Raw genomic sequence first — 16,321 nt, 5'->3', positions numbered from 1 at the left:
TAAAATTTAGCTTTGCAGAGATGTTAATGATTTTAACTGTATATCAATCCATAACATCCAAACATGTACTGATCAACAACTGGCATGATTCATCAAACATGGCCCCTGGATGAATGGAAAGTGCAAATTTGAAGTGAAAATTTTGTATGTCTATAGGCTTTAGTGGTCATGTTGTGCTAGTCTGTGGTATAGACTGATATTTTCAAAGATGTTTATCATGGTATACTACTATTTACTTTGTTTTCATGTTCTTTGGCAAAATTTAATCTCATAGTTTTTTTGCCATTTTGTGGTTTTCCTCTTGGACTCTGTCTGCAGAGACAGACTTTATGCAATGTCCTTTGCATCGTCTGATCAGACATTGAAACACCAATAACCACAGATAATCCCTGTGCTAAGTCACAAGTTACCTGCAAATAGCAAATTATTGGTGGTATGATTTTTTTCCTATATTTTCTAATCACTGCTGCAACTATTTTTTCAGCTTATGTTCAGTCGCCCACTGATGCACTTGTACCCTCTTTACCATGTGGAGCCATGCTGCATTAGACACAACCCAAACCAAAACTGAGATGTGGGGTTCAGGTGATCTCTTATAACCTTATTAATGCAATTAGCCTTAACTTGAAATCGCACATGTAATCGAATTTGCTGTGGTGATCACAAGTGCACTCACATTTGATGCACTGAGGTTGTACAACCCCGTTTCTGAAAAAGTTGGGACACACACAGAATGCTATGATTTGCAAATCATGTAAACCCACAGTTTATGGCGATTAAAAGTCTGGATGAAATGTATAGTCTGGGTGACCTAACACAATCATGAATCAAACTTCAATACTTCTGTAAAATGCCGTTCACAGACTTTGACTGATTTCATCATCAACAGGTTGTTTTTGTCTGTGACAAACAAATGTGGATACTAAATGAATCATTACAAACTACAGCATATACAAATCTGATTGCTTTATTCACATTAACACTTAAAACACAGAGCACAGAAGAACAATAGTAATTTGGAGAATAAATGAGGCATAAAAACTCATGTGTTAACATGAATATGAAATCAGTGTGTCATCTACAAACCTGGTTAGTGTGATATAATATGATAAAAGCTTCCATGATGATAAAGCAGAACAGTGTGTTCTTTTTTATTTGTTTGTTTTTTAAAAGAAAGAGAAATAATTGATATGATGCGTAATTATGATTATGTAATTATTATTTTGAGGGTTTTTTCAAATCACATTAAATTTGAAGTTTAGTGAACATGAGAAGAGTTGTGAGAAGGTTGATGAGACATGCTGTCAGAAATGATTTCACAGCAGTGAATGGAGGGCATACTTCTTTGATAACCTGTGTAACTAATTTCTCAAATATGTATCAGATATTATTATCAAATAAGTGTTGTCTGTTAGCATTTCTCTGCATTTTTAGTTGAATCTTGTTAAATAACATAAAACAACTGATCTGGGATGCTTCCTGTTGAAGAAGTATTTGAAGTATTATGCTAATCAAATTTCAAATAATCTGTCATTATCTCTATATCGACATGAACTTTGTTGTTTTTCTCTCTCTGAACATATCTGATGTTCAGGCGTAATGAAGTCACGTGAGGAAAATGTTTTAAAAGGTTTTTATCTTTCTATGTATTTATTAAACTGATCACTCAGTGACAACACATCTGTTGAGTTTAATCTTTCACGTTATTAATGAGCATAATAAAAATACCTACATTATATCTACTGAAAGACCATGTTTCTTTTTTTTGTTTTCTCAAATGACAAAGTCTCAATTGAAACTTTTGTGACCTGCCATCTGTTTGTAGAAGACCCCACCTTTTGTAGATAGTTCCTGATTCACATTACAGTCTTCTGAGAAAATCACGCATGGCTTAAGCTGCTCTATTGTCTGCCCAAAGTGTGACACACACTTCTGTTCTCTGACTGTGTGGTAACTTTTCAGTCCCCGTTTTCAGTGTGTATATTTTTATTATTTACAGATAACATCAAATGCCAGGCAGCAGTAAAATCCAGATATAGATCGTCACCTTTGATGCATTTGAGATGGCTTCTAAAGCCAGTTTTCAGGAGAACTGCAACAATTTAGTATTGCATCTTTGTTAAGTTTGCGGGGAAAGACTATTAAATATTCCAAAGACACTGGATCCTACATTTCCCAAACTACAACTCGGCACTGTCTGTCAAACCACACACCTCCAGTTTGTTAAATATTCAAAGACTCAAGTGTGAGCGGAAATAACCCTGATGACATCACCAGAGTTATTTTATCAGACTTTAGATATCTCCCTGCAGAGACATCATGAGTGTTTGCACAGGTAGAGGACTCCTTGTGACAAATAAACTGAACTTCAGGTGTAAAATTGGTGTAAAGTCCCTTTAATTGGACGATTGCTCTCTGTATCAGAGCTATCTGAAGTTTGTATCACTATTTGTGAGAAAATGTTTTTCAGGATCAGGTTACAGTTTATTAAACTGACCCTTCAGAGACAACAAAACAAGATAATTTGAACATTTTTATTCTTGTGTACAACAGGATATTTTTATATAACATTTCAGTCTCAGTCTCGTCTTTCTCCAAACTCAGAACCACAGCGTGCATGTGTTACAGCAGCTGTATCTCTTAGCAGATGTTGAAGGAAGTCAGTTTAAAGTACCCTGTGACTCTGATGTAGCTGATGGCGTCCATGTCAACACGATTAGTGAACTGGACTTCCTGTCCATTAGGAAGCTCCGCCTCAAACGTGTTTCCTGCCAGCTTCAATACAATCTAAATAAAAAACATACTTAGAGAGTAAAACCTTTTCATTTTAGTAGAAACATTCTGACCCACATAAAACTCAAACTATCTATGTGTCAAGGGGAAAGTGATCAAATATATTTTCTCTTCAAGCCTAAAGCCTTTCAAAAAATCCTTACAAAACCTTTCATGCTACTTTTCATCAAGTACACACGTCTTCTCCTCCTTCAGCTGGACTCCCTCACCTTGACGTCTGCTCCTCTCTGTAAGTGGTTGTGTATTTCCCGTTTGTCATCATCCCAACAACCAGCAGTCTTTGAGTTGTACACAAGCACAGCTCCATCAGTGTCGTCATGGAAACGAGGGTTAAAGTGCAGCGCCAGGTCTTCTGCATCACAGCCAAGATGTTGTGTAGTTCAGGGTTTCAAACAATTTGATTAGAAGAGGAAAGATTATTGTTGGTCATAATGTTAGCAGACTTGCCAACAACAAACATTTCTATCTGTCCACTGTTTTTTTCAACACTTCCAGGGTACGGTATAGTGAAATAAAAACAGCAACAAATTTGAACTTACCATGCTCATTTTTAGCCCTGGTGTTGGTGAAGAGTCCTGGAGATAATGGAAGATGTAGGACGATGATCTTGGTACAGGGGCACAGTCCTCTGTCCTGGAAGACACAATGTGAGGGGTGTGATTGTAAAGTCTCACTGTACTTTATTTATAATTTAGAGTACAAAAAATTGAGTTATAGGACTTTTAACAGTAACAATAAGTCAAGAAGCCTATTCCATGAAGAAGCACTACTCTGTTTAATCATTGCTGTTGAACTCATTTTGCAAATGAGATTAACTGTCTCCTTGATCATTGAACAAGAGAAACAGCTGCCAAAGTGCCACTGTGAGGTGATGAACAAACTAAGATTAAGAGCCACTTTGAGGAAGGTGTTGAAGATATTGTTGTTTACATTGCAGAAAAAATCAACACCTACCAGAGTATACTGTATCTGTGGTATTCAACCAGTCTATTATGCTGAAAACATTTTCATGTTTGGTTTTTGCTTGAAAATTAAAAATGAAATATATACATGGTTATTATTTATATTTAATAACTTAAGCAATAAAGAGAGGCAAAGTGTCAATTAGCAAGGCAAAAAGAATTACAAATTCATATTTTAAAACAATAAAATCAATAAAACAGACAAAACCAAATAAAAAATAAAACCACAAGTAAGAACCAAAAGTAGAAACCGAAGATAAAAGCTGCTTTATACAAGTATGTTTTGAATAGTGTTACAGCCTGGCTGGGGTTTTTCCCCAGTGTTTCCTTGTGTGTCTTCCCTCTGTCTCCTCCCCCCTGTGTTCTTGTGTGTTTCCTTCCAGCAGGGGCGTGGTGCAGGCGTGGTGCAGCACCTGCAGCCCATCATTCATCAAGGCAGTTTAAAAACCCTTAGATATTTGCTTTGTGATTTCTCCAGAACAAAGTGCTCATCTTTGTTTCTCCTCGCTCCAGAGTTTTGCTGCTCCAGTGCTGCTACCTGCTCCTGCTGTGAGACCAGTCCTGCTCCCACACCCCTGACTCCCCCTCTGTCTCCACATTCTGCCGCCATTACCTGCCATGCTACTCACCAGCTGGATTCATCAGCTTCCAAGCTTAATCCCCTGAAAAAGAGACTTTGACCACTCTGATCTGCTGAAGTCTAACAATAAACCTTCCTTTTTCTTTCACCTGCTTGTCTGTGTCTGGGTCTGCTCTGGGGTCCAATCCTGACAAAAGTATGAGCCGTAACAAGTCATGTTTTACACCAGGCTAGTGACTCAGCACACCTGATCTCCTTGGGAAGGGCGTTCCAGAGTTTAGGATTCTGTATTTGCTCTAATAACAAATACAGTCACCTTTGGTTTTTAGCCAAGACTTTGGGACAGATAACAGAGTTTTGTCTGAGGATCTCAGGCAGCACGTTTGGTCATACGGGGAGAGTAGTTCTGAGATACAAGAAGGTGCACCAGATCTTTAAGTATTTCAAAATCATTTCTAAAAAACACAGGTAGCCAATAAAAGGAGGCTAAATGGTCTTAACTCTTATCTGGTTCACATTTGGAACCAGTTAAGAGTCTAGCTGCAGCATTTTGGATGAGTTGCAGGGAACAAAGAGATGTTTGGGAGACGTGTACATGGAGCTACAGTAATCAAGACACTATGAGATGAATGTGTTAATAACCTTCTCCAAATAGGTGAATGACACAAATGATTTGATTTTGGCAATATTCTGTAGATAATACAGACATGATTGCACAACCATTTTTACTTAGAGGTCCAGTTTGAAATTAGAGTTAATTATTCTACCAAAATGTCTGGCAGAGAGCTCTAGGTTGGAAGCCAGCCAAGGAGGTTGGTATCAATCTGGACCCTGACATGAGCGGCGGCAATGAGAATGACCTCAGATTTAGTGTCACTGAGCTGCAGAGAGTTGACAGTCATCTACCTTTTAATGTCTCCTAAGTATGCAGGGTTTGTAGGCTGGATTAGTCATTTTGTCATTGGAAAATAGATTTGTGTGTCATCAGCATAAAAATTGAACTTAATTTTATGGTTTTGTATTATGTCACCCACAGGAACATGTAAAGGGAGAAAAGGATGGGACCTAAGATTGAGCCCTGGGGAACACAACAGTTGTTAGGAGCAGAGGAAAACAGAATCAACTGAAAAGTGTCTGCCAGGTAGATACAAGTAGAATTGAGCAGTTACCTGAATCAGCTGCCAGCAGGAGGTTGTTGCTGACCCTAATGGACTATTGCTCTTTTCACTGTCTTTCTCCTTTTTTTTTGTTAAACAATTTTAAAGGCATCTACCGATGACACTCTGGTCTTCTGTCTCCCCATAATGACCTAAATTTGATATCTAACTCTTCTTGTCTGGCATCATTTTTTTTAATTTATTCATTCATTCATTCATTCACATAATGTGTGTTAGAGTGCTCAGTGTCATCACAACATGCAGTAGGGCTTTTGTGATATCTAATTTGTTATTTTTTATAATTCTAATAAAGTAAGGCCATTTTCTATTTAGCTTTAGCTTTACAGTTAATCAAGACTTGTACATCTACCGTGGCAAGTAGTGGTGGGCGGATCGATCCAAATATCGATAGTATCGATACCAAGTCGGTATCGATATCGGATCGATACTAGCCTGGTGAGATCGATTCTTTACTTTATGTTCTGCGGTTTCGGCAAAGAGGAAACCAGGTCGCCGGACTCGCCGCTCCTGTGTCAGCGCAGAGCAGGCACACTTTGCTCCCCCTCCCCCCTCTTATGTTTAGATGTTGCGCCGTCACGTGAGTCACGTGACGTGACTTAGACGCGCAAAGCAAACAAACAAGCAAGTTTCCGGCTCAGGTTCGTCAGCACGCACAGGGAAAATACAACGGAAGAATGGCAGAGAGGAAGAGGAGCGCTGTTTGGCTGTATTTTCAAGCCGAAAACGAGACAACAGCAAAATGTGGGATTTGTAAAAAGCTAGTTAGGTATCATGGAAACACTACCAATTTATATAAACATACAATTAACATATTTAATTATAAACTTTGTCCTAATTCTGTCCTGGGTTTTAACTATTTAATGATTAAAAATGGAACATCACAAAAAACACTTAAGGTCATGAAAATTAATTGAGATTTAGCAATTCAATGACGCATCCACCTTATTTATTGAAAAGTATCGGTTTCGGTATCGGCAATACTGGCCCGTATTTACTTGGTATTGGATCGATACCAAAATATGCAGTATTGCACACCACTAGTGGCAAGAAAAAGTAATTGAAACCTTTGGAATTATCTCTGTTTCAGGATAAATTTTTCATGAAATATAATTCTTCATCCAAGTTACCATCACAATCTATTTTAACTAATAACACACAAATGATTGTATTGTTCTTGTCCATACTGAAACTCAAATATTCACAGTGTAGGTTGGAAAAAGTATGTGAACCTCTAAGCTAATGATATCAACAAAAGCTAACTGCAGTCAGGAGGTAGTAAACCTGAGGTCCAGTCGATGAAACAAGATTGGAGGTGTGAGTTAGAGCTACTAGTTTACAAAAAAAAAAGACAAGAAACAAGAAACATCTGCTAATATGAAAAAAAAGGATCTTAGAATCTCAGAAAAACCTTTGATCAAGGGTATGTACACCCTGTATTTCTGCCCAGCTCTAATCAACCATGTATATACAGCCAGTATATTCATAAAATGCAGTGAGGGAAATGGCTGATAGCTGGGGACAAACGTAATATCTGACAATGTAGTGGGTTGAGGAGACAGAGACAACAAAGTGTGTGGAGGTAGACCCCACCAGTGATGAAAACAAGAAGTGCCCCATCTTCAAAAACTGGTTTTGTGCAAAAGTTGTTTTAATTGTTAATTTGAAGCGATATTTGTCTTCAACAGTCACTCTTGGGTGGACCCCACAAATGACAAAAACAAGAATGTGTGTGTGTCTTTCTGTGTTTGTGTATGTGTGTGTGTACAGATCCCATATATATCTAACAAAGCAGTGTATGTGTGAGTGAAGTTACATATAGTAGTTATCTGATTGTCTTGAGATGCTTGGCTGGGCCGATAGAGCAGACTTGTCCAAGCATATTTTGATGTTTCTGCCAAACAAACACAGCTGGACACATTTCCACAGAAAACCCTGAATTTATTTACTTCAGCTTTCACCTGGAATCAGTTCTGTTTCACAGAATATGGGTAAGAGACAGAACAACACGTTCATTCATCACTGAGCAACAAGGTTTATGTTAATGTTTTTAAAAATTTTTTAAAAAGCTTTTTTTTTTACTACTTTTATTTTCATTTGATAGCATAAGGCCTATTTTGTATTATCATATAGAGATCATGTAGCTGAGTCCAGACTCTCAGAAGTGAATTAATCTGTGTGGCTAGTATTGTTTTCACCGTGTGTGTGTTCTCATGGCAAAATGTGGTCCTGGAGACACCTGCTGTAGCAGGAACTACCACAGAGGTGGTTCTGAGTGCATGGGCAGGTGTTTATATCTGTGGACAGATTTTGTCAGTGCAGCAGTGACACAACTGTATAAGATACAGTAACAAATCTTTACAAGTGTGAAGCTGAGATCAAAATGAAGACTGAGTTAGAGGTTGGGTGTGGTCTGACCCATGAGAGCTGAGTTCTCAAATGTAATAACTGCTGAGTATTCATGGGTCCAACGTTAACTCTTTGAGGGGTGTTGTGGCCGGTGTGTTCCCATCACAAGATGGTCTCTAGTTTAAAGAAAGAAACTAGAAACTGACCTGGCATGAGACATCATTTCTTTAATAACAAATGTAGGTAACAATTTTTAGTATTGACAGGAGAGAGATTAAACTAAGTGTTTGGTTACATGGTACTGAAGTAATTTCACATAGTATAAGCGTTTTTTATTTTTATTTTGGGTAAGAATCAGCAAAGAGTAATTGAGAAGAATCACAGCTTATCACAACTGGGGGTTAATAGAAGAACAAGGCTGGATTTCCCCTGAAGTGTTGACAGAGGTCTGCACTTTGTAACGTGCCTTCAATTTGAAAATGTATTAAAAACATAAGTTAAATCCCAAATCCAGCTACAACACAGTGCTTGTAACATACCAACATTGATATTATTTTTGTATGGTTTTATTCTGCCATCTTCAAATGTGAGATGTCAGTGTGTTTTCTTGTCCTCTCTGTTTGCAGGACTGCAGTCTGGATTTGTCACTCTGCCCCGCCTCTCTCGCCTTGACAGACAGTGTCAAGATGGTGACGCCCAGAAAGGGTCTCTACCAGACGGCAGCGGCAGCATCGCACTGAAACGCTCAGATTCCCTCACCTCATTCACTGTAGACCTCGGACCCTCCCTTATGACTGAGGTGCTCAGCTTGATTGACAACCCCAGCTGCCTTCAGATGTCCAATCACAGCCAGGCAGCAGGTGAGGAAGATGAAAAAGGGGATGAGGAAGATGAAGGCGACAGCTCTCTATCAGAGACGCCTGTGCAGAGCCCTGGGGTGACTTCGCCCAGCCCTTCGTTCAGCAGGAGCATGAACAACAGGGGCCGCTCCTGTAGCTCTAACTGGACAGAGCAAGAGGAGGACAGGAGGTCTCTGAGGACGCCTGATGCGTCCGCTGGGTCTCCACAGAGAGCGGAGCCTGTAATGGAGGCAGAAAGGTTTCAGAGAGCAGCTGACGTGCTGTCTCGTCATTATGGTGGAGAGTCCTTCACAAAGGGAACATGGGTGAACAACAACACACCTTCTCCTGCCGTTTATGGAAATATACACATTTATGGAAATATACTGATCATACTAAAGGTCATTTACAGTTTGTACCTTTAGTATCATGTGCAGCAGGAGTCTCCGACCTTTTTTATTCTGAGCTACTTTAACAAAATAAAGTGTGTTACATTTGGGTGTTATTTCTATTTGGAACCAGGAGCAGATTCAGATGCAGACAAGGCTGATATAATAAAAGGTCTAAATAAAACAGCAGGAGAGAGAGAATGTGAATCCTTGGGGGAAAGCAGGGATGAGTTGCAGGTGTGCCAGGTAGTCAGTGCTGCACCATGCCCCTGTTGAGGAGCACTTGGACAGCACACCAGTCTACCACAGGGCTGACAGACAGAGACAAACAACCAGGCACTCTCACATACTGTGCTCTGGACTGTGGGAGGAAGCTGGAGCTCCTGAAGGGAACCCACGCAGACACGGGGAGAACATACAAACTCCACACAGAAAGGCCCCAGGCCCGGGATTCAAACCCAGAACAGCACTAACCACTACACCACTGCGCCGCCTCAGAAAAAAAAAACAGACAGGGGGAAAAGACAGACACAGGGAACACTGGGGGAAATGCTGCAGTCACAGCGAGGCTGTGACAGAGAGCTCCTCATGTCTTATATTACTGGTTGTATGTATTCACATAATGTATCAAAACACTCAAACTGATCTCCGGACCAAATAAGATGGATAAGATGTTTAAATAAGTCATCAAAAAAACTCACATCAGTGTCAGTTTTTGTGTCAAAAAATATGAGTCAAACCTGAACACACAGACATGAGAACACCACTTTAAATAAACGTCCATGTATCTCCTTAGAAATCAGAGAAGAAAAAAGCTCCTCAGTAAGTAACCCAGTGATAGCTGTCAGTCTATATAATTGTTCATAACAAAGAGGATCTTAAAATAGCTCATTCAGTTCACTTATAGGTCTAAAATGTGAACAAACATGAAAAAAGACTCAAGCTGAAGCCAACAGGTTAACACACCTAATACATGGCAACATATTTACTGTTTCTAGGAAAAGTTCATCTGTTCTGTTATCCAGAGGAGTTGCTATCACTGCTGGTTGCCTACAGCATATCTGATATAAACAAACTCCACAGTGTGACTCATTAGAAACTGACAAAATAATTATTTAGTGTTGAAGAGCAGTGAGTATATCTGTGTATTTGATGTAGCTGCATTTGAAGCAGATTTACTGAGTGAAGTCGTGTTGCTTCCATGAACTCCACTTCCATGGTTTGTGCAGAAAATATCTTCTGAACCTTTGGGTGAGTTAACTCTAAAACAGGGGGGTGAGCTACTGGTGGCTCTTGAGTGTCTAAGTGTTTTTAGTTGTCTGTGAAAAACAACTGTTGCGGTATTAAGTCTTACCAAAATAAAACACATCTGAATTGTGTCTTTATTGCCGCCACTTTTATCTGAAGACAATATTAAACACATAAAATTCTTAATCTGTGACTTTCCTCTAAGTCACGAGGTTTCATGGAAATTAGAGCAGAAAGAGCAGAACAGTCTTAGTTTTACTTTCACCTCATCTGTGATATGGGGTGGGAGCAGGTGGGAGGGGTTTGTGAGGGGCTGATGTATCGAATCGTCTGATCTGTAATATAGAGAACAGTAACAACTGTTAGGGTTCATAAGAGGCGCATCTACACACACCACACTGAGCTGAGGAAACACAAAACAAAGGTGAGGTTGTACAACATTTGTACAATGTGTTTGAGTAAATACCTTAAAAATGTATATAGTTTTTATAACAGACACTGACTGTTCAAACATAAACTCTGGTTTCAAACTGTGACATTTCTTCTTAAGTCTTGTCTTTTATGACTTGTGTGGAATAGTGTGTATAACCAAGTGTGTATGGTTGCTGTGCAGAGCCACATTTATTTGATCTTGACCTGACTCTTGTGGCTTTCAGTGAAAAAAATTGGAAATTGCTCACATCAGAAAAACAAGTTTTTTTTCTCTCTAATAACATAAAAACCAAACCAACAGGAGTTACATTTATTTTGATTCAGAGTTTAAACTGTCACTCAGTAGCTGAAGTCAGAAATGAAATCTTGCATGTTCACATTTTTGTTGACTATTTTTTCTTGTTTAAATCATGGATACTGTACATGTGATGTATGAACATGCAAATTACAGTTTAAGTAATAAAAACAGAGGTGAAATATAAACTGTTTAAAGTGTGTTTGATCTGGGTGTGTCAGAATGTTTTCTGCTTTCACTTTTGATGTGGTTAAACAACAGCTCACAGCAGAGACTGTGAAAGACAGGCGTTCTCATTGGCGGCCATTTCCTTTAACTATCATTCGCCATTTTAAAAATATGTCATGTTTGCTCACTTTGAAATTATTTTTTTCAGCAAAATACACAGAAAGTCCTCACTTGCATTTTACTCTAAGAGAAATTTTTCAATATTTGCTACATTTCACCTGCATTTTCCAATAACAGTTAATTATCACATTTGTCTGAATGGCTTTGTCTTATGACTGTAAAGATGAGCAGTCGATGAGATGGAGAGAGAGAACCGTGACGACACAGCAGGAGGAGGAGGAGAGTCTGAAACCCAACCTGTAATATCATCTGTGAGAGATGACAAAGGTAATTTGAAAGTTAGACAATTTACAAGTTGAATACTGTTAGCAAACTACATATTGTTTTTATGATAGATCCTGTTCAATCTGCTTCTTCTTACATGACCTGTCAGAAGATGAGCTGGAGGGAAGTGCCGCTAAAACCAAGGTAAAATATAAGATAAGTCACCATCATACAGCTGTATTTATTCTGACAGTGTCCCATTCTTTCTAAGTCAAATCAGTATTTACTGTCGGAGAATCCTTAAGAGAATCTCTAAATCTAAAATGATAAGAGTTCATAGCACACACAGTGTCCACACTGTCCAAAAAGATCAGACCTGTGAAATTGTGTTTTCTTCTAGAACTGATCAGGTTTTGATTTTATGAGCTGCTTCATGTTTGGCAGTGGATGAGTGAACTTGACCAAACGTTAACAAAGAAAACTTGACTTTTTATTATACAGTTTTCCCACCTGCAGATGTGACCCTTTACATTAATCTGAAGGCAGTTTAACATGTGGGTCTCATGTCTGAAAAAGCACCTTGGTCACTTTTATGTGAAAGTCACCACAGCAATCTTACTGGGTCAGACCTGGAAACATTTCCAAAACACATGCAACAGGTTAGAAGGTTATGATTGGACAATGGATGAATAAATGAATATAATGCAAAAGTATTGGAGCAGTTAGTTCCAACAATGTCCTCAGTGCTTGTGCTCTGTTGGGTATAAAACAAGCAGCAACTTTACTTTCAGATAAAGTGAAATGATGAAGTTCTTGTGGAAATGTGTCAGTGGGTTCACTGGTAGAGGAGAGGGAGAGTGACCCTCACACTCACTATGGTTTTAGAGGCAGCGCCTTCAATGAATAAATGTATAAACTTTATTTGTTGATCTTCAATTTTGACATTGATCTTGATGCTGTTTTCTTGGTTTTGGTTCCCAATAAAAACATTTTTAATCTCAGTGGCTCAAACCTGGAGAAGTCATCATTGAATAAAATCTCTTATTTTCTTAGTCTGATTCAGTGAATGAACCTGGTGAAGCTGAACATCCAGAGCAGAACGATACAACCACAGGAGGAGAGTCTGAAATCAAGTCTCTACCATCTACAACCAAAAAGCGAGGTGAGATTTTCAAGAAGAATTAACTGAGGAAATAATTCATTTTACAAATTATATTTCAGCTGAGTTTCAAACACTGTGAATTTATGAAAACATATTTAACTAACCTCTAATTTGGTGGTTACCTCTTTGACTTCAACAGGAGAGGCTGATGAAGTCAAAGAGGTCAACACAGTAAGCAGCACCAATGTTAGTGAGCTGTCTGCAGAGGAGAGTGAAACAATGAAGGACACAAGTCCAACATCCCAGACTGTTTCTACAAACATCAAAGAACGTGAGAATCTTTTCATTTTCTTTTTTCATTTGCAGTAACTTAAAGTAAAATCACAAACAAACCTCTGAGACCATTGTGTCAATGATTTGTGTAGAATAACATACAGATGTTGTTCTTGTTTCAGTGTTGCCTGAGCTCACACTTGTGTTAATTGGTGACACAAATTCTATTGAGGTTGGATCAAAAAACATCTTACTTGACCATGACGAGCAAACACAACAGTTTTCATCCTCACTCTATGATTTGTGTGGTCGACACATCTCTGTCATTAACATGCTTGGTCAACAACACACTGACAAATTCCCATTAAATCAGGGAGTTCATGCCTTTCTCCTCCTGCTACCAAATGGTCTGCAGAACAGCCATTACAGCTCAGGAGTGCAGTGGTTAGAAAAAACCTTTGGCAAAGAATCACTTGCTTATTTAATGACAGTTGTGACTCATGGCTCAGATGAAGAATGTGACCGAGCACTGACAGACCTGAAAGCCAATAGTAGTTTTGTTGAAAAAAGATTCCACACATGTACAAAAAGTATGAGAGATGAAAAAGAAATAATTGCGCTGTTGGGGAAAGTAGATGACATGGTCTCTAAAAATGATCCACACTGCTACAATGGACTGACCTGTGGTGAAAATAAAGAGCACGAAGAAGAACAAACGTCAGATTCCTCAGTGTTTCATCAAAATCAAACAGGTGAGATTTTAATGTTGTTGTTCACAGTGTCTGCTCTTGTCATTTTCAGTGATACTGACAATAAACCAACAATAAAGTCAAATATCATCTACAGCCAACTGAATAAACTTAAAAGCACATTCACAAGTTTCCTCTGTTCACATTACTGCTACTGTTTGCTGTATGTGACAGTAAAGTAAAACAGAGAAATTTGTCATCCAAACACTCTTGTTTATCTGCTGACACCATCTCATTAGATATTTCTATGTACAGTTCAAAAAAACATCTTCTTACAAAGTACTACCCTCACCTACAAGTCTCTGACTGTTCACCTGTGTCCACCTGTCCTGACCAAGCACATCACATACAGTATGTTTACATCCTCCCTCCTGTATGAGCCGCCTGTTGTCTCTCTATGATGTCTGCATGGTCCTTGTCCAGTAACTGTGGTTCTTGTGTAAAGCTCAGTATCACTGCCTGTGGTGTTAATGTGTTTTAATGAATCATAGCTGAGAAGTTGCACCTCGAAATTAAATATGACAACAAGTTGCATTGCAAAATTTGAGGGTGAATCTGCTTAAATTGAAAAATTGTGATCTTGACTGTGATCAAAGTATTTGCATGTGTAGATTTCCACAGTGAGCATGCTGCTGAACACATCTGAGTTACACAGATCATTAGAAAACTTTAATCCATTTTCATCACAAATGCAAAGCACCACTGGATCATATAAAGATCTTTGTATTTGTACTTATATATTTGACTTTTGTATGAAAGGCATACATTAACTGTTGAACTCGAGATTTGTACACAATGTTTTTGAGAATCTTGATTTTTCATTTGTTGTTCAAAGCTACTGAGAAAAACTATAAAGCTAAAAACTATGATTTTTCTCTGGCTGAAAGCAGTGATCAAGTCAGCTCCTCTTGATCTTAAACAATCTGCTGTTTTTACATTATCCTGCAGCAGATGAGATGGAGAACAGAGGAGTTACAACAGAGATAAAGGTGAGATCCTTTGATCCTCCATTGTCGCTGTTATATAGCAACATTTCTGTTCAAATGCCTTTTTATGAGGTCAGGTTATAATTTAGCGCAAACACCTGAAACTTCAGCTAGAGGTTGGAGACTCCAGTAACCTACTGGTTGCAGCTTTGATGAGCTGAGTTTTCCCTTGTTTTTATTGTTTGTGCTGTTGTACAGTACCACTGTGTGCATTTTTCATTTTCACATACTTAATCTTCAAAGTTCTAATGAACAAGGTCAGATGAAGTCTCGTGTTTTCTTAGTGTGAGCCAGTGAATGAACCTGGTGATGCTGAAAACTCAGAAAAGAACGATGAGAGCAGAAAAGCAGGAGGAGAACCTGAAGTCATGTCTACAATACCATTGGCATCCAGTGAGAAAGGTGACATTTTAATGAAAAAGTACAGTAGCACAGATTTTTATGCTAAAATTATTTTACTTTCAATTCTAGCTTAACAGTTACACAGTGCATAAACCAAACACGTAAACCAAGTAATTAAACTAATGTGTGATATTTGTAGGCTTGGACACATCAGCAGGAGAGACTGATGAAGATAAACAGATCAATAATGAAAACAGCAGTAACCCAAGTGAGCGACCCACAGAGGACAGTGATACACTGAAGGACACAAGTTCAACATCTCAGACTGTTTCAACTGTTACTAAAGAACGTGAGAAAAACTTCATTTCTCTTGATTTTTGTATTGCATTTCTGCAAAATTCAAATGAACCACATTGTCTCTTTTTGTGTAGATACTGTAGATGTTGTTGAATCGTGAACATTGCAAATATTCTGTTCATAATCTTTGAACACAATTTTTGCTAATAAATGTTATTAATCTGGAATGGCTAACTCGCAGTTAAATTATTCATCTCATGTTTGATCCGGTGATCTGCTTGTTGTTCCATTACCCTGCAGTAGATCAACAGGAGGAGAGAGCAGCTACAACAGAGGACAAGGTGAGTTTCCCTGTCCCTCAGTAGTCACTGTCATACAGCAACATTTCCATTTTCATACATTATTTTCTGAAGTGAGGTTCATGACTAAAACCTGAACCGCAGCTGAAAATTGGAGCTGTTTGTCTTTTTAGTTTATACTTGGACAGAGTGTGACTCCATGAACCTTGGACACATATAGGAGTTGAAAACACTATTGAACTTAAGTTTGTATAAAATCCCACGTTTTCTTAGTGTGACCCAGTAAATGACTGTGGTGATGCTGAACACTCACAGGAGAAAGATGACGGCACCACAGTGGGAGGAGAATCTGAAATCAAGTCTCAACTACCATCAGCAGCCAATGAGCAGGGTAACATTTTACATTTGTTTTTTGAATACATTTCTCTATGAGTTCAAATTTTCAAAACTCCTCACACAGTCAACACAGAAACGTTCAGTGTGAACTAAACTGTGAACCCCTCCTCACTGTTGTGACACAAAATGCATTCAATGACTGCATCTTTCAAAATTAATTGACTTGTTTGTCACAGCTGGTGATAGGAGAACAGGCAGGCTGGTGCAGTGGACTTTGATTCAGAAACTGGGGAAAAAGGACTAGAATAAAAATAGTGGGGTGG

General features: G+C 38.6%; 2 protein-coding genes across 3 annotated transcripts in view; one reads left to right on the top strand and one right to left on the bottom strand.

Moving 5' to 3' along the window:
* LOC139618456 (galectin-2-like) overlaps positions 1-3,694 on the bottom strand; it is a 98,595-nt gene extending 94,901 nt beyond the window's left edge. Inside the window, exon 1 of the mRNA XM_071474397.1 lies at positions 3,333-3,694. Within this exon, the coding sequence (XP_071330498.1) occupies positions 3,333-3,341 (9 nt within the window). The 5' untranslated portion in view covers positions 3,342-3,694. The remainder of the gene's footprint in view (positions 1-3,332) is intronic.
* The window catches only part of LOC139618429 (interferon-induced very large GTPase 1-like), a 266,067-nt gene that overhangs the window by 86,471 nt on the left and 163,275 nt on the right, over positions 1-16,321 (top strand). Inside the window, exons 5-11 of one of the 2 annotated variants that reach the window (XM_071474327.1) lie at positions 12,916-13,047; positions 13,172-13,741; positions 14,687-14,727; positions 15,009-15,126; positions 15,266-15,415; positions 15,664-15,704; positions 15,936-16,053. In XM_071474327.1, the coding sequence (XP_071330428.1) occupies positions 12,916-13,047; positions 13,172-13,741; positions 14,687-14,727; positions 15,009-15,126; positions 15,266-15,415; positions 15,664-15,704; positions 15,936-16,053 (1,170 nt within the window). The remainder of the gene's footprint in view (positions 1-12,915; positions 13,048-13,171; positions 13,742-14,686; positions 14,728-15,008; positions 15,127-15,265; positions 15,416-15,663; positions 15,705-15,935; positions 16,054-16,321) is intronic. The other variant, XM_071474326.1, reaches the window with a different exon arrangement.

The sequence above is a fragment of the Trachinotus anak genome, unplaced genomic scaffold (genome assembly GCF_046630095.1).
Source record: "Trachinotus anak isolate AG129_WGS33_773 ecotype Australia unplaced genomic scaffold, CSIRO_AGI_Tana_v1 ptg000003l, whole genome shotgun sequence".
NCBI lineage: Eukaryota > Metazoa > Chordata > Actinopteri > Carangiformes > Carangidae > Trachinotus > Trachinotus anak.
This window is presented reverse-complemented; position numbering and strand designations above follow the sequence as displayed.